This window comes from Sceloporus occidentalis, unplaced genomic scaffold (assembly GCF_023333645.1).
Source record: "Sceloporus occidentalis isolate IW3139 unplaced genomic scaffold, rSceOcc1.0.p SCAF_7, whole genome shotgun sequence".
Lineage (NCBI taxonomy): Eukaryota > Metazoa > Chordata > Lepidosauria > Squamata > Phrynosomatidae > Sceloporus > Sceloporus occidentalis.
Window position 1 is genome coordinate 92,933,772 of NW_028316987.1, and position 22,864 is coordinate 92,956,635.

General features: G+C 42.4%; 1 protein-coding gene across 1 annotated transcript in view; it reads left to right on the forward strand.

Moving 5' to 3' along the window:
• Positions 1-22,099, forward strand: part of VIPR1 (vasoactive intestinal peptide receptor 1) — a 104,206-nt gene extending 82,107 nt beyond the window's left edge. The window contains exons 7-13 of the mRNA XM_089533721.1: positions 3,723-3,876; positions 4,939-4,999; positions 5,743-5,809; positions 11,628-11,719; positions 19,025-19,163; positions 19,570-19,611; positions 21,323-22,099. Of these exons, the coding sequence (XP_089389847.1) occupies positions 3,723-3,876; positions 4,939-4,999; positions 5,743-5,809; positions 11,628-11,719; positions 19,025-19,163; positions 19,570-19,611; positions 21,323-21,514 (747 nt within the window). The 3' untranslated portion in view covers positions 21,515-22,099. The remainder of the gene's footprint in view (positions 1-3,722; positions 3,877-4,938; positions 5,000-5,742; positions 5,810-11,627; positions 11,720-19,024; positions 19,164-19,569; positions 19,612-21,322) is intronic.
• Positions 22,100-22,864: the final 765 nt, after the last annotated feature.

The window sequence follows — 22,864 nt, forward strand, 5'->3', positions numbered from 1 at the left end:
CTATCATATGTAAATTGCCCTGGTCCCCAAAGATACTTCTGTGGCCATTTTTTAGATTTGGAAGCTTCCATTTTCAAAAAGAGGCCAGCTGGGTGCAGTTTCAGCCTGGTCTACATCTGGGTTGCATCCAGGCAGTGGATTTGGTGGTGATTTACATATGGTAGGACCATGAATGGTAAGCCACATTTTTTACCCCATGCGATAGGGTCTTAAGTCACAATTGTGACACTACTGCCACAATCATAACCTCCCCTCCCAACCTACTTTACCAGGCTGCCTGGGGAAAGGGAGGTCCATTTTGCCAACGCTCAGTGCATAGGTGAATGATGTTGCCATCAGGCTTGTGGAAATAAATTAGTTTGGCATCACTTTCAGTGCTGTAGCCCCATCCTGTAGAATCCTGGGATTCGTAGTTTTACAGTTCTTTAGCCTTCTCTGCCAAAGTGTGCTGGTTCTCATAAAACTCTGAATCCCAGCATTCTGTATAATGGAGCCATGACATTTAAGGCAGTGTCAAACTGCAAATTATTTCTACAATGTAGATGCACCCTAGGACAGGTTACCTAGTTAAGTGCAGTATAACTAACTATACTATACTTGGCCCATGCTCAAGTCTACGAAAGCTCATGCTACCATTTTCTTTCTTTCAGTGAGTCTGAAAGGTGCAACAAGATCCCTTTGCATACTGATTTTCCAGACAAACACAGCTATGCCTTTGAATTGTACTTACTTAGTTAAGTATATGTAGCTTTTTAGACTGTACTTAACTAAGCGGCTGATACAGAAATTCTAGCCATTGACCTTGGAAACCCCTTTGTGAGAACTGGGGAGCTGGCTTGGAGGAAGAGATAGATTCATAAGGTAAACACATCATGGATCGAGACTGTTGTTCTTGCATGTTGTCTGCTCAGCACCCTCCACAGATCTAGGCAAAATTCTGTTTGGAATCTGACATATGATGGCCATGGGTTTGCGCATTGTGTGTAGCCTGTCTGTATGGGAAAATGAGCTTTAAATGTCTTGACATTTCCATCTTGTCAGAGGGAATTATTGAGGCAGAGAAAAGAGAAATGCCAAGGGTGTGTAAATGGGAACATGAGACTTTTAGGGCCAAAGGACAGACGTGGTTAGGCACTGTAAACTTAAATTTGCACCCTTCCTGAGAACCCAACATGAATCCTATACTTTCATAACTAACCTTCTAGTTACCTGAATTGTGCTGGGAATCAGCCATGAAGTGACACCACTACAGATTTGATATTCGTTGCAGGTCCCTTTGCATTTCGCCACTGGTCATTTGTTACTATATTTAATGTAGCACAAATTGAGCGATGCCTATTGGCGAGAGTCATTGGCATGACATTTAGTCAACCCTACTGGATGACAATGGAAAAGCAAAAACAATGTTAAGAAATGACAGAGAGGAAAATCACAGAGAGGCAAAATAATGATCTCTCCATTCCCAGTCCCCCCAAAATACCTTAGGCACATGAAGTACTACTTTAAGTTCAAATGCCCAAGGCTGACCAACTGTTTACATCAGACACATAGAGGCAAACTGTGGTCATCTGTGCATGAAAAGTCATTCCCTATATTTGGAAAATGAGGCAACATCTTAGATAAGTGGTGCTGGTTGTGTGGGGACAGAAGACAGCTAATTATTGCAACGCTTGGAAAGGTTACTTTTTGGACTACAACTCTTCCAAGTCTTCCAGCTGGTTGTTGGGAGCGGTAGTCCTAAAAATTAACTTTCCCAAGTTCTGGTTTGCAACTTTCATAGTTAAGGTCCATTCAGCCCTCCAGAATTTCACTTGAAAATATTTAGGGAATCAATATTATTTCTACAAAAGATGCTGGCTGAAGGATGGTGGTAGTTGTAGTCCAAAAAAACCCAAAACTTTTCCAAGCTCTGAAGAGAAGAGAAGTGTCATCAACTATCTGAAGGACTGTCAGCTGTTCTCTGTTGCTTCACATGGCATGACCAAAACCAATGGGTGGAATTTACAGGGAGGCAGTTTACAGCCAAATATTAGGAGTTCAGCAGTGAACCCTTTCACATTACACAGTTATAACACTGTGATCCCAGTTTAACTGCCATGGCAACAGTCTATGGAATCCTTGGATTTGCAGTTCAGTGAAAAGTATTTCAAATGCTCAGCCAGAGGTCTCATGTGCCTCACCAACATACAAAATACCTAAACATTAGGACAAACCTCCTGAGGATAAGAGCTATTTGATAGTGGGAGATACCGCTTCAGAGTGTGGTGGAGTCTCCTTCTTTGGTGGTTTTTAAGCAGTGGCTTGCCCTTGCGCTCTCTTCCAACTCTATGATTCTATGATTCCATAGGATGTTGCCATGGCAGGTGAAATGGAATGATAGTGCTTTTATTATGTACTGTGAAAGGGCCCAGTGGAATTGACTTGGTTGGTAATGGGCTCTCCTTTGCAGAATATGTGTAAGTGGAGGGTTGTTGGCCATCTGTAAGATGCTGCAGTTGTGTCATGTACAGCAGGACTCGCACTAAGATGTCATGGCCTCCCTATTTGTCACAAGCTCCACTGAGCTAGCCCAGACTCCTTTCCTTGTAGTCATTGTCCTCATATTATCCTGCTGTTTCTGCACCATCTGAAAATCCCAGTTGACTTGGCATGCAAGGGCTGGGAGCCAGCTATCAGCTGTGAATTTCTTGGTTTGATTTCGGTTGAATTGCCCGCTCCAAACCTGAAGGTAGCCTTCTGTTTACTCCTTCTGCTTTCCTCTTCTGTCCTCTGGGTGGTTTCATCTGCCTTTGCTTCCTGATTATCCACACAATTTTAAAACTTGGCAGAAGTTAAGAAAACACTAGGCATATCCTGGCTAAGGTGATTTTTGCATGGACAGTGCAAAAATAAAAATCCGTTCTTGCTGCAGGATAGTGGTGGTCCCAGAGAGATCTGGTCCACTTTTGGGAACAGCTTTTACAGCTGAGCAGTTGCTCCAGCAATCTTAGGAGCTCCCAGTCTTAATGGGAACAGTGCAGAGGAGAGACAGCACTGGAGAGGGAGTTAAGGGATGGACACAGCTAAGAAAAGGTGCATCTACATTGTAGAAATAATGCAGGCTGACACCACTTTAACTGCCATGGCTTCATCCTACAGAATCCTGGGATTTGTAGCATCAGCATACTTAGGAAGAGAAGGCAAAAGACTTTGTAAACTACCAGTCCCAGGATTCCATAGGATGAAGCTACAGAACTCAAACTGCTTTATTTCTACAGTGTAGATGCACCCTTAGGTAAGCCAGTGTGTAGTAATGATTGGAGTGTTGGACTACAACTTTAGGGACCAGGGTTCAATTCCCAGCTCAGCCATGAAACCCACTGGGTGACCTTGGGAAAGTCACATGCTCTCAGCCTCAGAGAAGGGCAATCGCAAGCCTCCTCTGAACAAATCTTGCCACAAAAATCCCATAATAGGGCCACTGTAGGGTCTCCATAAGTCAGAAATGACTTGAAGACAGCAACAAGAGTCACCCTTACTCCAATGCACAAACCACTACACTACACTGGCTCTCCTGAGAGAAGTTTTATTATCCTATATTTAAGGATGTATGGGTGGGTGACTGGGCTGTCTATTGCCTAGAGGAATTGGGTTATTTCGTTTAAATTACTTAATTCATCGATCAACAAATAGCAAGCAATTTTTCCAGCTCAGTAAAACGTTGGGCTTGTCTTTCTCTGCAGGTTGGCTGCAAGGCAGCAATGGTTTTCTTTCAGTACTGCATCATGGCCAACTTCTTCTGGCTCCTGGTTGAAGGCTTGTATCTCCATACGCTTCTGGTTATCTCTTTCTTCTCAGAGAAGAAGTACTTCTGGTGGTATATTCTGATTGGCTGGGGTAAGCAATCTCTTCCTTGCTCCTTCCTTCTTTTCTTCCTTTTAATTATTAACATTGATCTCTATTCTGTGGGTACGGGTATATTGTAGTTCCGGCCTCCTTGAATCACCATTTGTATATCTAATATTTAGTTTCAGTGGGTTGGAACCTGTATGCTCCATTGAGGTCCCCTAGAAATGAATTAGAAAGGTTAGCCCCCAGCAGAGCTTGGGAAAGTCATATTTTCAAACTATAGGTCTCAGCTGCTGCATCTGCACTGCAGGAATAATGCAGTTTGACACCACTTTAACTCCCATGGCTCTGTGCTGTGGAATCCTTAGAGAAAGCTAAATATCTTACAAAATTACAAATCCCCGAATTCTATAGCCTTGAGCCATAGCAATTAACGTGGTGGCAAGATCCTAAAGTCTAAAGTCATAAAAGTGAGGACCATCCACACCATGGTATTCCCCAACACCATGTACAGATGCGACATCTGGACAGTGAAGAAAGCCAAAAGAAAGAAAATAAACTCATCTGAGATGTGATGCTGCAGAAGAGTGCAGATGTTACCGTGGAAGACAAACAAATGGGTTCTAGAACAGATCAAGCCCAAACTTTTCCTGGATGTCAGGATGATTAAGATGAGGCTGTCATACTTTGGCCATATCATGAGAAGGCATGAATTATTAGAAAAGACAATGATGCTAGGAAAGGTAAAGGGCAGTAGAAAAAGAGGAAGACCACATGCCAGATAGTTGGACTTGATCAAGGAAGACATGGGCCTGGGCCTGGGCCTGCCAGACCTGGGCAAAGCAGTGGAGGATGGAAGTCTTGGAGATGCCTCATCCACAGGGTCTCCATGAGTCGAGGGCAGTTAACAACAACAACAACAACAACAGGCTGGAATAATCCCTGTGTCTGAGCAGGTTCGCTTGGTTTTACTCATGTTAGGTTTCTGACCAGGAGTGCTTAAAATCTAGATCAACATGTTTTGCCTTATTCTGGACTGAACACTGTTTTTGTAGCGTATTGTTTCCAAAACCTCATCTAATCATTAGATATCTAAACCTTCATTGGCAGGGGCACCGACACTGTTTATTTCTGCCTGGACCATCACTAGGATCCACTATGATGATATTGGGTAAGTGGACAATTTTTTCCTAACATGTTCCTTATACCAGGATTCAACCTGAGAGACCATTTTGGATTGTGTAGGAGAAGGATAAGAACTGTGCACTCCTCTAGATGTTGGGCTGCAAGACCTATCAGCCCTAGTGGGCATAGACCATGGTGGGGAATGCTGGGAGCTGTTGCCCAACCCCATCTAGAGGAATGCACAACTTTCACTCCTGATTTAGGCTAGAATGCTTTGTTGACCCACACAATGATGAAGACCCCTCCCAAAACCCACTTTTTTCTTACCAAATCCCCCTTCAACACAACCTTTTACTGGCTGGTGAAGAATGATGTGTTGCAGAGATGCATCCAGTTACATTCCTGCAGCTGTGTGCATAGCAACAATATCATCTTCTAGGACCTCCAGAACACAAAGAACATAGCTGGATGTTAATTTATGATCATAATGTAATTTAATTATAAGGCTTTTTCCAGGGCAAGGAGTCAAATCACAAGTAAATAGTTTTGTGTAACAAGTTGTTTCCAGCTGTATACCTTAATCAAAAGACTGTATTTGTCATGCGAAAGATTTATGTCTTGTTCCCTGAGCCTAATTTTGCACACAAGGAACGCAGGGCTGGGATGTTTCATAGGACTGCTGTTACGTTATTCCTTTTCAATTTAGTTCCTCAGAGATTCTTCAGACTCTCCTCAGGGAAAATACCAAGTGTCAGAAGACACTCTTGATACATAGTTATTTCTTTTCAGTTGCTGGGACTTAATCGAATCTCCTTACTGGTGGATCATCAAGACTCCCATTTTGGTTTCTATATTGGTAACGTATCTTTATTTTTTTCAACAGCTAGCAAAGCCTCACTTGCATTAAATTTCGGTCGGTTGCTGTTGTTTTGAGGATGCATGCAGAGACACAGGAATAGTAACCAGAGTTTTGTTCATAGAACCTAGCTGTGATCCTGGTGTCATGTTTTAATTCTATACTGTTGAGAGAAAAGTGGAATAAGAAAGGATTGATTGATTGATTGATTGATTGATTGGAGTGTCCTAGGCAATGCAGAGGCTTGCTTGACAGCAACAGAACTGTCATTTCAAGTTCACTGATTCTTGCCAGGCAATTTATGATCCAGATGCACCCTTCATCTCAATCTTCGCAGCATCTTTGCAAGTTGTCAAAATGCCACTATATGTTGTGCCAGCCCAACAGATAATTCTGACAACAAGCAACTATTCTCTCCTACTGATGAAATTGATCCATCAGTGGAATTGGGACAGGTGAAATTCTCCCTGATGCGCCTCCATTTCCCTTTAAAATCTGCTCTTGGAGGCTAGGGGACCATCTGGAACAGATTTTTAAGAAGGTCTAAGAGTGAGGAAAAGCTCCATCACCCAAGTGGACGTTGCTGGGTTTGGTTCCAGGACCCCCCAATGGATATCAAAACCTGAGGATGCTAAAGTCCCATTGTCCTAATGGCCTAGTAAAAGGCAACCTTTTTATAAAATGGCAAAATCAAGATTTGCTATTTGGAATTTATGTATTTTACTAATATTTTCAAGCCTTGGATGGTTGAATCTGTGGATGAAGCATCTGTGGATACTGGGGACCAACTGTAATTATTACAGATTCAAAATGAGGTTCACTTGGGAATGTTAGCATGTGGTGGGTTTTCTGCGTCATAAACCATCAGTGGGTTTGCGCTCTCTCTCTGATGGAACCAAGCATTTACAAACTGAATTCACAAATTTCTGGAAGGAGATTGAGATTCAGGAAAGAACCATAGGCTTCTGGGTAGCAGAGGCTGGAATCCAGAGAACATTTCCTCAGTGAAATACTCTTGTGCATGAGAGAGAAATTAAGGATTACTGAAAGCAGAGAGAAGACTGAAATAGGCATGAAGTGCCTTACATTCACACTGATTATAAGAATTAAAGGTATTACTGGGATTTGCTATGATTGTTAAAAGTAGGAGGGGGGAAGGAACTAGGACACCAAAAAGAAAATCCCGAGGCATTAAGGACATTGGGCACTCATAGGGATTGGGTTAATGCCAAGAAACTCAGCATTTGAGGTGGAGAAAAAAATGATTTCGTGGTGTCTTCATTAACTTTCTCTGCAACGAGGAATGGGGATTTTCAAGGTAGAAGAACAGGCACTACATGGGATGGCTATTTCATAACAAATAAAGACAGAAAGCAGAGAAAATAATCCATAAAACATGGGCTTCCACCTTATGTTCCTCCAGAGATAGTTTGACTATAATTCCCAGCATCCCTCACCATTAGCTATACCAGAAGGGGCTGATAGATTAGAGCCTCACAACATCTAAAGGGCCATATTAGATCTAACACTGCAGATGGAAGGAATTTATGCCTCATGTCAGATATCCTTAGCTGTTTTTGTGGTTAGCACTCACCTCATGGACTCACTGGAGGTTTCATCAATCCCAAAGCACATATGTACATATGTTTGAATCAAACCTGTGTGTCCGATAATTGTCTAGGTCAACTATATCACCAGCATCCTTCTCTCTTGGAGTGGATCCACACTGTAGAAATAATGCAGTTTGGTACCAGTTTAACTGCCATGACTCCATCCTACAGAATCCTGGGTCTTGTAGTGTTGTGAGGTGCCAGAGAATGATAAAGACATGGTAAAACCACAAATCCCAGTATTCCATAGGATGGAGCAACAGCACTTAGAATGGTGTTAAACTGTATTATTTTTACAGTGTAGATGCCCATGCATCCCTGGTTTAGTAAATGATGAACTTCAGATCCATTTTAGCAAGATGCTTAAATCAGAAGCGCATGTTGCATCTTGTGTTGTATTTGGCATCTCAAGTTCTTCGCACTGATTTCTCTGTTGGATGTTGGAGCCCTATTCAGATGTACCGGAAGCATGTTCTTTAAGCACAGGAGGAACAGAATCGTCTTTATTCCCCCCCACCTTTTAGCAACATTTCTTCCCGATCCCCTGCAAAGCCATGGCTGAAAAATAAGATGATTGAGTAGTCTTTCTCGCATAGTTCAGGGATAACCTGCTGTTCGCACTGCCCTCAAGTCAAAATAAAATGAGTATTTTTATTTTGCTAGCCTGCCTTCCAAGAACAGCAGGCTTGAAAATGAGTGATTTTTCTTCCCCGTGGTGCAAAGTAGAGGTGTGCTATTCTTGCCTGCAAAATTAGTCTAGCAATTGTTGTTTTTTATGCCATTATAAGATCAGCAAGTGAGGAGTAAGTTCTTTGACTGGATTCGAGAAGCTTTCCTTCTCTTTGTTCAAGTCCTCAAACTTTGCCTCCCAGGCCACATTCAGAGGAATGGTGAATCTGCTCTGGGTTTAAAATTTGAAAGGAGTCATTGAAAGCGCCAAAGCCTACCTGCAAAATCTGGTTTCAGCACATTTGATAGGTCCTTTAACATGCAGACTAAAACCCGGAGCAAATGTACTGCCACAGTTGCCTGAGGAGCAGCCACCAGCTGCCATGAGGGATGGGAAGAAATAGTTTAAAGTAATCATACCCATGTTTGAAAAATGTCTTTCATAACAGTCAGGAAACTCTGTTCAGAAGAATAATAGACCAGGGAGAATTGTGTATAATTTTCTCCTTGTATTCAGTATCTTGAAGTGTTGTGGAAGAATTACTCGGTTGAGAGAAAAACCACATGGAAGTTTTTGTACTAAACCTGCAGAAAATGGGTTTCCATTTTCAGAAAGCCACTTTCCAAAGCAGGATGCATGTTTTCTGTGCAGAAAACAATTTTTCTTGCAGGAAAAATAAATTTCTCTGCAGAATAATTCTTCCAAAACTCTTTGGGATAGTCAAATCTGGAGAGACTCCTTTTCTTCTGCATAATAAACTAGCATAATTTTTCATCCCTGGATTCAAAGATGGAATAGTAAAGGATATAGATCCGTAGTTGCCACTTCTCCTAGTCAAAATGCTATAGAGTTGGCAGCCTTCAAAAATGTTTGCATCTTCTGGCTTAGGGTGTATCCACACTGCAGAATTAAAGCAGTTTGACCCAGCTTTAACTGCCGCACCTCTGTCCTACACAATGCTGGAATGTACAATAACACCCAAACTCTGCAAATCAGCCAATGCAATTTTAGGCTGCATCAATAAAAGTATAGTGTCTAGATCAAGAGAAGTAATAGTGGCAATCTATTCTGCTTTGATCAGGCCCCACCTGGAATACTGTGTCGAGTTCTGGGCCACATAATTTAAAAAGGACGTTGAGAAACTGGAGCCATGTGTCCAAAAAAGGGTGACTGAAATGGTGAAGGGTCTGGAAACCATGCCCTATGAGGAACGCCTTAGGGAGCTGGGGATGTTTAGCCTGAAGAAAAGAAGGTTAAGAGGTGATATGATAGCCCTGTTTAAATATTTGAAGGGATGTCATGTTGAGAAGGGAGCAAGCTTGTTTTCTGCTGCTCCAGAGACTAGGACCCTGAGCAATGGATGCAAGCTCCAGGAAAAGAGATTCCACCTCAACATTAGGAAGAACTTCCTGACAGTAAGAGCTGTTTGACAGTGGAACCACACTCCTTCCTCGGAGTGTAGTGGAGTTTCCTTCTTTGGAGGTCTTTAAACAGAGGCTGGATGGCCATCTGTTGGGGATGCTTTGATTGAGAGTTCCTGCATGGCAGAATGGGGTTGGACTGGATGGCCCTTGCGGTCTCTTCCAACTCTATGATTCTAAGATGTTTATTGGAGCAAGCAAAACGCACAAAATACATGATGCATGCTTTTGAAACTCCAGTGGCTTCTTCATCATCAAATCATACAGGATTTTTTTTGGGGGGGACGATGTTAGTCACAGGCCTGCTTTTTGTCAAAATGTTGTTCATGTTGTTCTGAGTTAAGATGGTCTGGAGGGACATATGGCATAGTGGTTTGGATGTTCGAGTGTAACTCTGGAAACCAGAATTTGATTCCCAGCTCGGCCATGAAAACCACTGGGTGACCTTGGGAAAGTCACATTCTCTCAGCCTCAGGGGAAGGCAAGGGTGAACCTCTGAAAAAAACTGCCAAGAAAACCCCATGATAGGTTCACCTGAGAGTAGCCATCAGTCAGAAATGACTTGAAGGCACAAAACGCACATATGCTATGCAAGCAGGCCAGTGCTCCTTCTGGCCATGTAGGTACTGAGAGCATTTCAAAGTCCCCAAAAAATTTAAACTCCATTAGCAACACAGAAAGGTGCTTCCTTTGAAATTCAATTAATTCTGATTAACTAATAAATTAGTTAAGATTAATTAATTCTGCAATGTGTAGACATTCCTGTTCCTTTAATTGGCTAGAAATATTTTGAGGAAATGTGACGAAATAAAGTTTCTTCCCAAAACCAGGAAAAGCGCAGCCGACTAAATGACTTTGTGACACATTTCAGTCTGTCTCAACAGGTTTGGATTCCACAGTCAGTCATGCCTGCTTTTTTAATCTTTTAAATTTTTCTGGCATGAGGCCATAACGTGAGACCATGGGAATGACTTGTGGTAAACGCGTCGCCTTGCCGTCTCCTCCTTTGAGCACCGTCCCTCTTGGTTAACTGAGGGAGGCTCTTTGCCTGTCTGGGCCCTCGACGTTGTGCATGGCTGTGCTCTGTGGGCTTGACATCATCATACTTGTGATGTTATGTAATGCAAAGTCCCAAGCAGGCTGATGTCAGGCCCAAGATGGCTGCCGTCCTGTCATGCCTTACCTTGTAATGCCCCAAGGCGCATGTCTTTGCGGGTTGATCTCTATGGTTTTTTGTGGGTTTTTCGGGCTATGTGGCCATGTTCTAGAAGAGTTTCTTCCTGACTTTTTGCCAGCATCTGTGGCTGGCATCTTCAGAGAAAGAGAAACTTTCCCAAAAGAGAAACTTTCCCCAAAGTTTCTCTCCCTGATTCTTTATGTGCAGCTTTTTTACCACAGATTCTGTCCACAACTGAAGTGCAGTAAATTCTTCCTCATCTTTCGACAAGACAATAATGGAGGACTAGGCATCACTTGGGGCTTGTCTGTACTATTAAAATAGAGTGGGCCCCTGGTATCCTCTGGGGTTTGGTTCCAAGACCCATAGATACCCAAATCCAAGGATGCTCAAGTCCCATTATATACAATGCAGTAGTAGTATGGTGCCTCATATATAAAATAGCAAATTCAAGGTTTGAGTTTTGGGGGTTTGGGGGGGAATTTCTATATTCTATATGGATAAAGGATCCATGGAAATGGAGGGCTGATCATAATCCTCATTTTATTCTAATAGAATGTAATCACATGCAATTTGAAGGAGTTTGGGCTTTTTGTAAGGTACAGGGGAACTCCACAAACTGCAGCAGAAGCCTTCATGGTTTTTACCAAAGTATCTGCAAGTATCCATAGGGGTGTATATTATGAATGTGTGGCTATCCATCTGCTACAGATGGATTTGGATGACTGCACATTTTCGACAGAAGGAGGGTGAAGAAATGCAAATAGATGCGAGTTTGCACAGGAAAGTGAAACAATTCAACATTGATGCAAATGTGTGAAAATCCACAGCAGTTCACATGATACATTTCCATGTAGATTCCCCCTTGGTGGTTTGGCCCTGTTTACCAATTCTTCTTGGAATTTGATTGCTCCTTTTTTCTGTTTTCTCTCTCCAACAGATCAATTTTGTGCTCTTTATCTGCATTATCCGGATCCTGGTACAGAAACTGCACTCTCCAGACGTAGGGAGAAATGAAACAAGCCAATATTCGTAAGTCTGATGTACCTGAATGGCTATGTGTCTACAATTAAACCTCAGTTTTGTCTTTAGCCTTGGTCTGGGTTCATCCTTCAGAATGTCTCAGGATCGGAAAAATAAACAAAATAAACAAATCTATCATGGCAAGGAAGGGTCCAACATCCCCTTGCAGGAGGAGAGTCTCTGGAGGACCAGCTAATGATATCCTCAGAAAGAATATTTGAAAACTGCGCTTCTCAGGAAAAAATGAGAAGAATCCTAGTCTGATGAGAAACTTCATAATTCAGGGGCTATTCTGTGCAAATTGACACATAGGGCTCTTTGCACAGAAAGCAGCTCTTATTGTGTGGAAAACAGCATTTACTGTGCCAAAAACCACTGTTTTCTGCACACACACAATTTTGAATTTTGTACAAAGTAAGTCCTGAAGTGCAAATAGTATTTGAAAACTGAGCTGCTTTTGAAGACATTCTCACAGGAGGAGGAAGACTGCCAAAAATCATTCATTGCTTCTTTTGAGAATGAAATTCTTGGGGGGGATCTATCCCTCACTAACACAGATGTAGCTGATAAGCTTCTACTCCTATTATGTCTCTTTATTGGTAACTGGTTACTTTCAAGCTCTGGTAAAGAATCTAAACCCAATATCACTTCTAAACACCAAGTCCAAGCAAGCAGGTTTAGAGATATCAATTGCATTTCCTCCATCTGCAGATAATTAAGTGTCATCATTCCCCGTTGTTTCATAATAGTCATGAAAACAAAAGCAGTATGTGGCTTCTAAGTGGAAAGGTGAACTCGCTCTTAGTTTACATTTTAAAGGAGCTTTCCAAGGTTTTGCACCACTTTTCCAAAAGAGGTTCAGGCATGCTGGCGGGGAGATTCTGATAAGCTGTGATTCAAAGAAGTAACATTCCCAAGTTCTGGGTTCAAATTCTATGAGAAAGAGGCTGCTGGACTGGCTGATCCTTGGATCTCATGCCAGAAGACTGTTGTGATGTTCTGGGCTGCATCAGCAAAAGTAGTCTAGGCAATTCTAGGCTGCATCAGTAAGAGAGTAGTATCTATCAAGGGAAGTAACAGTACCACTCCATTCTGCTTTGGTCAGACCTCACCTGGAATATTGTGTCCAATTCTGGACCCCACCATTCAAGGGGGATATTGAGAAGCTGGGACATGTCCAGAAGAAGGCAACCAAAAGGGTGAAAGATCTGCCCTATGAGGAGTGGCTTAGGGAGCTGGATATCTTTAGCCTGGAGAAGAGAAGATTAAGAGGTGATATGATAACTATGTTTAAATATTTGAAGGAAAGTCATATTGAAGATGGAGCAAGCTTGTATTCTGCTGCTCCAGAGAATATGATATGGAGTAATGGATTCAAGCTACTGGAAAACAGATTCCATCTCAACATTAGGAGGAACTTCCTAACAATCTTTGACAGTGGAAGATGCTGCTCTCTCAGAGGGTGGTGGAGTCTCCTTCGTTGGAGACAATCTGGATAGTTATCTGTCAGGGGTGCTTTGACTGTGTATTCCTGGATGGCAGCGCATTGAGCAGGATGACTTGGTGGTCTTTTCCAACCCTAGAATTCTATGACTCCTGATAGCAGCCTTCCGAAACAACAGTTTTTTGTTGCTCACCCAGCAAAGGTAGCTACAGCTAAAACCATTTTCTAAGCTTTGCCTGTCACGGAAGGAGAAATGAAGGTGATGTGATGCAGAAATGAGCTTCCATCAAAGTTGTCAGGCTGATCTGGATCCCTCACACCTGCATGCATTCAAACGCAAAGCTCTCCAAAATTCATTAGCGACTGCTGACTTTGTCAGGCCTTCGGGGAACTCTCCCGCTAATCAAGAGTTTGGCTTGTCAAGCTGCCATCCTGTCAAGAGCCCGGCTCCCAAGAATAGCGATGAGCAGGTAGGCTCTCAGAAGGCACTGCCTGCTGGAGGAGCCAAGGCTTAATTTCTTTAATCATAATAATACTACTAATAATAGTGTTTATTTATAAGACCCTTTCCACCAAAGGATGGAACTTCAAACATATACAATCAGACACAAAGGCCATGTCCGCACTGATGGGCAAACCCGGCTTACCATTGGGGCTTCCAGATCTTCAGGAAGGACATGTTGTCCACAGAAACAGTGCCCACAACAGCAACACTGTTTACACACTCAATGGCCATCTTATTTAGCACCAGTGCACTGTACTGTATATTTTTGCTGATGTGGACTTGTTCAATCAATTTGCGCACCTGCAAAAGGAATGGCACCACAGGAACCATGCAAACTCAAAAATGTCTAAAGTGCAGAGGCAGCCCTAGTCTACAAAGTATCTCCAGAGGAGGGCAACTAAAATGGTGAAAGGTCTGGAAACCACCAAGCCCTATGAGGAGCAGCTTAGAGAGCTGGGTCTGTTTAACCTGGGAAGAGAAGGTTCAGGGGCAACATGATAGCCATGTTTAATTATTTGAAGAAATGTCATATTGATGTAGGAGCAAGCTTGTTTTCTGCTGCTCCAGAAATTAAGACTCATAACAATGGATTCAAATTACAGGCAACTTATTTTGCACAGTTAGTGTCAAAAGTACCTTTTGCATACTGATATTACAGACGAGCACATCTATGCCTGCCACTTAAAGTGGGGTCAAACTGCATTCTTTCTACAGTGTAGATGCACCCAAAGTGGCACATAATGCTATAACTGGGTAGTGTGAAAGGGCTCCTAGAAAAGAAATAAGAGGAAACATATTGGTCTGTTAGCAAAAAAAGAAAAAAGAAAGGAAAAAAAGAAAGAAAGAAAGAAAAAGAAAAAGAAATGAAAAGCCACTGATCAAACAAAATAAAATACTTGTAAGACCAAGTCAAATATCACTGAAAGAATGTCTTAATCCTCAAGTTCAGCCCAGCAGAGTGAATAGATTTAACACTTTCTTTGGCGCCATTCAGTTTGTTTGAGGAACAGACAGCTTGAAGGAGCAGAGTCCTTGGCAGTCGCAAGACACAAAGATCTAGTCTTGTCCTGAGGGAATAATTAGTGCTGCTTCGGTTTCCTATTTGAATACCAGTTTTATAAGCTTAGCCCCAATCGTCTCCTTCTTCCTTTCAGATCAATAAGTAATTCTACCATTGATTTCCCTACTGGTAGCAAGTTACCACTTTATGATTATGGAGTTTGTTTTAGGATGTGATTCTGTGGAGTCAGTATGCTGAACATCATCATCTTTATTATTATTATTATTCAGTAAAAAAGTTCAATTCCAACTCCTCCAGCTTTCTTCTTGCCAACTCTTGATTCCTTCATAAATGGTCAACACGTTTTCCTCATTATGTATGAGCTTCTTTTTTAACTGAGTTGGAATGTGTCTTGAAAACTGAGATTTTTTATTATTATTATTATTATTATTATTATTATTATTACTAGAGAACTAGGCTGCTGCCACACTGCAGAATCAATGCAGTTCAACAGTGCTTTATCAGCCATGGCTCCATCCTATGGAATCCTGGGATTTGTCATTTGTTGTGGCTCCAGAGCTCTCTGACAGAGAAGGCTAACTATCTCACAAAACTACAAATCCCAGGATTCCATAGCACGGAGCCATGCCAGTTAAAGTGGTGTCAAACTGCATTAATTCTGAAGTGCAGATGCAGGACTAAATATTAGTGGTAGTTCTATCTGGCAGAGCTTTACCCTTCACTAATTCCATCTTGGATTTCAGCCACTGTATCTATTCCTGGGGCTCTTGTTCACAGCTGCAGCACCGTAATTCCCCTGCCACTCTCATGCCTCCATCCCATTAAACCCTGGGATTTGTAATTTTGTCATTTACTTAGAATTTCCTCCTAGAGACGTCTGCTGCCTCACCAAACTACACATCCCAGGATTTCATGAAAGTTAAAATGGAATCATGATGTTATAGCTGTGTAATGTGAAGGCATCCTAGAGGCTTTCAGCATTGGGGAGGTCTGTGGCTCCCAAAAGACCCCAGACCATAGAAAAAGGAAAGCAGAAGAGAAACGACAGCTACTCCAGAGTTCGGCATAATTTACAGAGTATCCAAGATCCTGCAAATTGACCCGGGGTGTTCTGAGGTTGTCCACTCCTGCCCTGCTTCAAACCACCTCTGTAAATGTGTTACTCACTGTGGCCCCCAGGTATTTTGGATCACCATTCCCATAGTTCTTTAGCATTGACCATACTGGGCAAGACTGGTGGGAGTTATAGACCAAAACAACTGGCAAACCAAAGATTTCCCCTCATTCCTGTATGCCTAGCAGGTGATTCCCTCCACGGCTTTGGGGTCATAACAACCATATAAAGTTGGCTTGATTTTCATGTTTTATTAAATCGCCATATGTTACCCATCTTTAGTTAAGTAATTGCTCTCTTCTTTAACAAGGCCTCATTAGCTGAGGTCCATTTAGGAATCTTCTTTTTACCTTTAACTATATTCTTAACAGAGATCTTCTTCTTATATGATTGTGAAAGTCCTTAGTTACCTTTGATTTTTCATAACGTAAATATCTGTGCCATCCTAACCTATTTGCCAAATCTTCTAATTGTAACATCCTTATTCCCCCCCCCCCCCAGTTTTATCCAGTCTGTTGTCCAGCCTAGATTACATGCATAGTAGTATAATTTGAGGTTATGGTGGGCCATACCCCCTTTTCTAGTTCATCATTCATAAGTTTCATTTTCACTCTCGGTCTCTTACCTGACCAAATAAAAGAAGAAATATCCTTATGTCATATTTTGAAAGGGGTATTGTTTGCGATAATTTGAAAAATTTGGAACAAAAACAACTTGGAAAAGCACTGATTAAATCAGCATATGGAAAAATGTCCCCAATCCCAGCAATGTCATCATATTGGAGATAATGTTGCTCTCTTAAGAGCTTCATTGGAGAATGGACAAGTCCGGCTGTAGACTAGTCATTAGATATTCATTAGCTGTAGACCTTGCGCTCCTGGCTTCCATCCCAAATTTGCAAGTGATGTGGGACTAATGGAAAGAGGAGGACTCCAGGTCCTTTGCTGCACCACAAACCCATGAATGATTCAAAAGAAAAAAGGACAACCAGCAGGACAGAATGAGAGGAACTGGGAGAGGAGAATTGATTTTAAAGAGGACTGAGACCCATTGGCTCCAAACGGCAGGGACACAAAACATGTGAAGTGGCCACAGACTAAGACTGTAGAGAAGGCGTAGGCAATATGTATCCCTGGAGCTCTGCAAAGCCCCCACACTGTGTTTGTGTTTGTGTTCCCTAAAAAAAGTGAGTAGCCTGACTTCAAAGCCTTACACTGAAAGGGTTTTTTCCCTTAATGTAGATTCAGTCAAGAGTTTGTTGCTAGCAAAGTACCATTTGAAGCATTTGTCTTGCTCAGAGTTCTGTAAGTATATTGCAAGCCAACAAGGCACTTCAACCAAGATAAGTTCGTCACAAAAATACAGTTGAGGACGTAATAAAATACAGTCTATGGAATATAGCTGATAAAAACCCCTATGAAATGAATTTATATGTATATTGGTGCTTTTAACTTTTATTTTGGAATTTATTTATTTTGGAATGTCCTACAGTTCTCTTGAATGTCCTACATTTTGCAGTGCCTTGTCCTGCTTTTTGGTTATGACATCTGCTCACCCTGTGAAAAGTTCCTTGCCACCTCCATTTCCCCCTGAAGCCACAAAGACCATGGATTAGAAGACCCAAATTTAGTGAGAGGACTTAAATTTAGAAACAGTCACCACTGTGCTTTAAAGCATTTCACATTAGCTGCTTTGTAAAGCACTTCCATAACTGAAAGGGATCAAGCTTGGGTCATCACTTACTCAGAGCCCAAATATTGTGGCATAGTAGCTACAGCAGCTTTCTCCAACCTGGCATGCTCCAGATACATTGAACGACAACTTCCATCACCTCTAGTCATCCTGGTCACTAGGCAGCTGGCAGGGAATGTTGGAGGCATGGCACACCTAGAATGGCACCAGGTTGGAAGAAGCTGTTGTACTTCAAGTAGAATAACTAAAAGAACTGGTGGGTCTCTCCTTAGGAAGGAGTTCCATGAACAAGCCACTTTTCCTCTCCACTAACCAGCTCTCCAGCTGGCCAAAGGGAGAGTACTTGTAGAAAAGCCAATAATAACAATATTCCAAATATGTATTTATGCCTTTAATCCTACCATTAGTCTCAATCAGAACAGTTTACCTATTAACAGTGCATTGTTGAATATTCAACAATCAGTTCAATGGGTCTGTTCTGGTTGAGACTCACCAAAAATGGTTCAGGTCAGCATCTTTTATTATTCATTGCTTTCTTGTGAGGCATGAGGGCAGTGGATAAATATTTTTATAAGGTAATTATAAATAATACAGTTGGAATAGGCAACCTCTGGCCCTAGGGCCACCTGGGGCCATCAGCCGAATTTCAGAAACCATCTGCTAGTAATCCATTGGGAGCCTGGCCAAAGCAAGCTATCCCTCCCCTGCCAGCCTAGGAGGAAAGGAGACAGAAGGAAATGTCAGAAAGGGAGGGAAGGAGAGAATCACAGAAAGAAAACAGAGAGAAAGACCGTCATGAAGCAAGTAAGAATGATGGAGATAGATAAAGGTGTATAAGAAAGAGAATGGGGTAGAAGGAAGGGATGGAGGGAGCATCCAACTGAGAAAAGGGTGTCGCAGTTCAAGACACACAAACAGGCAACAAGAGAAAGTGATGCCAGATAGAGAGAGAATGAAAAAGAAAAAGAAGGAAGGAAGGAAGGAAGGAAGGAAGGAAGGAAGGACATAGAGAAAAGGATGTCAGGGAGAGACAGAGGGAGGGAGAAAGGGAAGGAAGGAAGGCTCAAAGAGAGAAAGTAGGAAAAGGTGTCAAAGCATGAGCTTTTGTAGACTTGAATCTACTTTCTCAAATGCTTCGGGTGGAGTAAAGAGTCCAGAGACAGGCCTATATTCAACCGCCTTGAATCCCACTGCAGGAGAAAGGCGGGATATAAATCTTGGAAATAAATAAAATAAAATATATGACACACACAACTGGCTCATATGGGTCTCTCTCTGGATTCTCCACCCCACCCCATGCATCAGAAGAAGTACGTTCTGTGAAAGCTCATGCTGCCTGTTTCCTTCTTTTGTAGGTGTGAACAGATTTTTGCATTCAGTAGGTAGTTCTGGAGAGCTTGTCCAGGGCAAGTTGCACTGTAGGCTTCTATTCTAGCAGCTGTAGATCAACTTCAAGTTGACAGGTCTGCCTCCACACAGCCTCTTGCATCCTTTCCACGCTGTGGATCCATTAATTTTTTTGTTGTCATTCCTCTCAGGAGACTTGCGAAATCCACCCTTCTGCTGATCCCACTGTTTGGCATCCACTACACCATGTTTGCCTTCTTCCCAGACACGGCAAAGAAGGAGGTGCTAGAAGTGAAGTTGGTCTTTGAGCTGGTCCTGGGGTCCTTTCAGGTAAGCCATTCCCCCAGGATTTGGCTCCTTCCAGGCTTGCAGGCCAGACTATGTGGGTAGCTCACGGCCGAGGGGCAAACATGTGGCCTGTGAGCCAAATGCTGGAAAAGTGAGAGAAAATTGGCCAAAAAGGCAGTGAATGCTGGTGTATTCCTGGTCAGTGGGAAAGTGAATCTGTTTTGGAATTTTGGTCCAGAATTTAAAGGAGCTATCCCCAAAATAGCTTCAGCATCCCAAACAGCTCCTGTAAAGTTCAAACTAAACCCTGGCACATGCCTAATGAAATGGGAACAATAGCTGACTCAGGTAAAAGAGTGCATATTTAAATTTGTCTTTACCTAAATGAAGACAATAGAATAATAATTTCTTTGCTCCTTGTCTTTTTCTCTTTCTCTCCTCTTTCTAGGGTTTTGTGGTGGCTGTCTTGTACTGCTTCCTCAATGGAGAGGTGAGATGGGGGAACCCTTTCCAAAAAGCATCTCTAGGATTTGCAACCTGTTAAAAGTGTTTAGCTAATTAATCATCTGCCTTCCAAATGCAGTGGGTCCTTGGTATCCGCAGGGGTTTGGTTCTGTGACCACCCGTCGATACCAAAATCCATTGATGTTCAAGTCCTGTTAAATATAATGGCTGAGTAAAATGGTGTCCCTTATATTGAATGGCAAAATCAAGGTTTGTTTTTTGTGAGGAAAAAAACTGAATATTTTCAAGCCGTGAACAGTTGAAACCGTGGACGCAGAATCTGTGGGTATGGAGGGCCGACTGTACTTTGTCAACTAATCCATTGGCTAAATCCATTGACTTTAGTTTCTTTTATACACAATATAGCCCACTAACTGAGGCACAGCAGAAATGAGGATTTCTCAAATATTACATAAAAACATACCCCAAATTAGATTTAGCCTGGAATCTTGTTAGTTAATCTCAAATCCAGTAGATCTATTGAGTCAATTGTTGAATTGTGAGTCTAGGTCAATCTGGTTGATTCAATAGGCTGTACTCTATTTGGGACTAACAATAGGATTTAGACCCATAGTATAATACTCATGATTATGAGGTGATGTCTAGGGATGCGGAAAATATATTCTAAAATATTCTAAAAATGATTTTTAAAAAATGTGAAACCCTGATGAGAAGAATCCTGGTCTAATGTAGTTTGGGACTTATTCTGTGCAAAATTTACACATGGTTTCTTTTCCTTGCACAAAAAGCAACATTTTCTGAGCAGGAATCAGTTTTTTTCTATGCAAAAAAAAAAATTCTACACAGAAATATGTAGAAAAAGTGTAGAAAAAGTGGTTTTCTATGAAAAACAACCATGTGTGAATTTTGCGCAAAATAAGGCCTAAATTATTAATGGGCTTCAAAAAGCTTCAAAGTCTTTCTTGAAGTGGAAAGAAGATTGTTAAAATTACTTTCAAAGTCTTTCTTGAAGTGGAAAGAAGATTGTTAAAATTACTCCTTCTTTCCTTTGAAAAGAAACTAGGGCCCGTTATAGACGGGCCTTTGTGGCACCCCCGTCACGTGCTAGGAGTTGGCCAAGGACCTAGTGTCCGTACCGGCCTCACCCCAGCACGTGACGAGGGCGTAAAGATGGCGTTGCCCTATACACACGGGTGCCGCCATCTTTACGTGCTGGATGCATAGCATCCGCACGTCGCGCCCTGGATGTGACACCACGAGTGCGCGAGTAGCGCCTCACGGCGTCCCATCCAGGGCGGAAGAAGAAGTGCCATTTGGGGGCTTCTTTTTGCTCCGCGAGGGAGCCGCGCAGTTTAGCTGCTGCAGCTCCCTTGTGGAGCAACCGGCAGCGGCGCGAGACTGCCCCTTCTGAGTGGTCTGTAACGTGCCTGAGTGTTGAATTACATCCCTAGTGATGCCCTTCAAAAAGTACTGATGTAAGTTGCACTGGGATCCAAATATCAAGTGTTGTTATTATTGCTATGTGGTTTATTTTAAGGTTCATGTTAGTTCCACAAAACAAAAAATGCTGACCAACTACTCATGGGAGGAAAAGCAGGGTGTGAATATAGCTGATAAGTAAAGAGAACACACATCAGGCTGTTTGTGAAGAGATAAGTCACAAGCAGAATGCCAGCCAGGCATGTTTCTTTTCCCACCCAAATTAATCTACTGGTTTCTTTCTTGTTCCTCCTTAGGTTCAAGCAGAGCTGAAGCGCAAGTGGCGCAGGTGGCACATGGAGAGGTTCCTTGGCTCCGACATGAAGTATCACCACCCATCCTTGGGCAGTAATGGCACCAATTTTAGTACCCAGATTTCCATGCTGACCAAATGCAGCCCAAAGACTCGCCGATGCTCCAGCTTCCAAGCGGACTTGTCTCTGGTTTGAGACCTGGAAGCAAATGACCAAAAGGCAAAGGGATGGGGTGGAAAGCCAGGAAGACAGAACCAGCCAGGGATCTGGATTAAAAATGAAAACTGTTCTTGGACTGGGTTTTATTTTTATTTTTTAAGAATGGGGCAAAAAACCTCACTGTTTGATCAATCAAACCAGGGCAAAATACTGGAATGCTGGGACCAAAATGATCCTAACCAGAAGTAGTACATCTGGATGGATTCTTCTTTTGCTCTTCTGAATACTTCAGCAAAAGGTGTTGGAGATGCTTGTGAATGTTACAGGATAGGTAGCTATACCCAACAGGGAAGAGAGCACTTTGTTCTGGCCTCAGTAGACTTCACATCAGGAGCCAGTTCTGCTTCCAGTACACAAACAGAAAAGGGTTTGGTGGAAAAGAACTCATTGTTTTATCACCAAGAGCCTTTATAGGAAAGGATTCATGAGGAATTGGTGGTGAGAAATGTTTCTGTGCCAGTAGCGCCTTAAGAAATAGTTTTTCCCTCCAGGTAAAACTTCAGAACCCAGAGAGTCATGTCAGTTTCCAGAGCCCAGCATCTTGACGGTTGGTTGGTTGGTTGGTTGGTTGGTTGGTTGGTTGGTTGGTTGGTTGGTTGGTTGGTTGGTTGGTTGGTTGGTTGGTTTTCTGAAGGTTTTACTGTAACCCAAGAAGCACTTCTAAAATGTAGTCCTCTAAACTATTGATACTAGAAGTAATTGGTCTGTCAGGTTCAGTATCATCTATTCTGAACCCCAGCAGTTCTCAGGCCACTTGGTCCTTGACCTGGAACACTTTTAATTGTGTATTAATTGTGATGTCAGGAGCTGGTTTTGTGCACGCATAGCATATGTTCTGCCCTTGATCTGCAGCCCCTTCCAAAGTGGGATGTGGGACTTGTGGCTTGCATGCTGCTTTTCAATCGGCTCCACTGTGGGCTTCTAAGTCAGTAGACATCCTTCTCATCAAGGAACGAGATCTATCACATATCCAGGTGAGCAACTCCTGGACAGTGGAGAAGAAGTGTCTTCCTGGTTGGTCAACCAGGAAGGCAGGCTTTTTGGAAGTTGGGAGTTGGATTTCATGCTAAAACTGCCAAGGGCTGATGTTGACTTCTTCACAGGCCTTACTGTCCTGTGTCAGACATCACAGCAGTGGAGAAACTACAGATTTAGCCACTGTCAGTACTGGATTCAACAATGAGACAGTTCCAAATCCAGAATGAAAGATGGACATGCAAAGCAAGGTTTCCAGCCAATCCGAAGTCCAAGCAAAGAATCAGCATGAGAATTAAGATTGGAAATACAAGGAGAGGGGAGTTAGTGAAGACCTACCTAGCCAGAGGA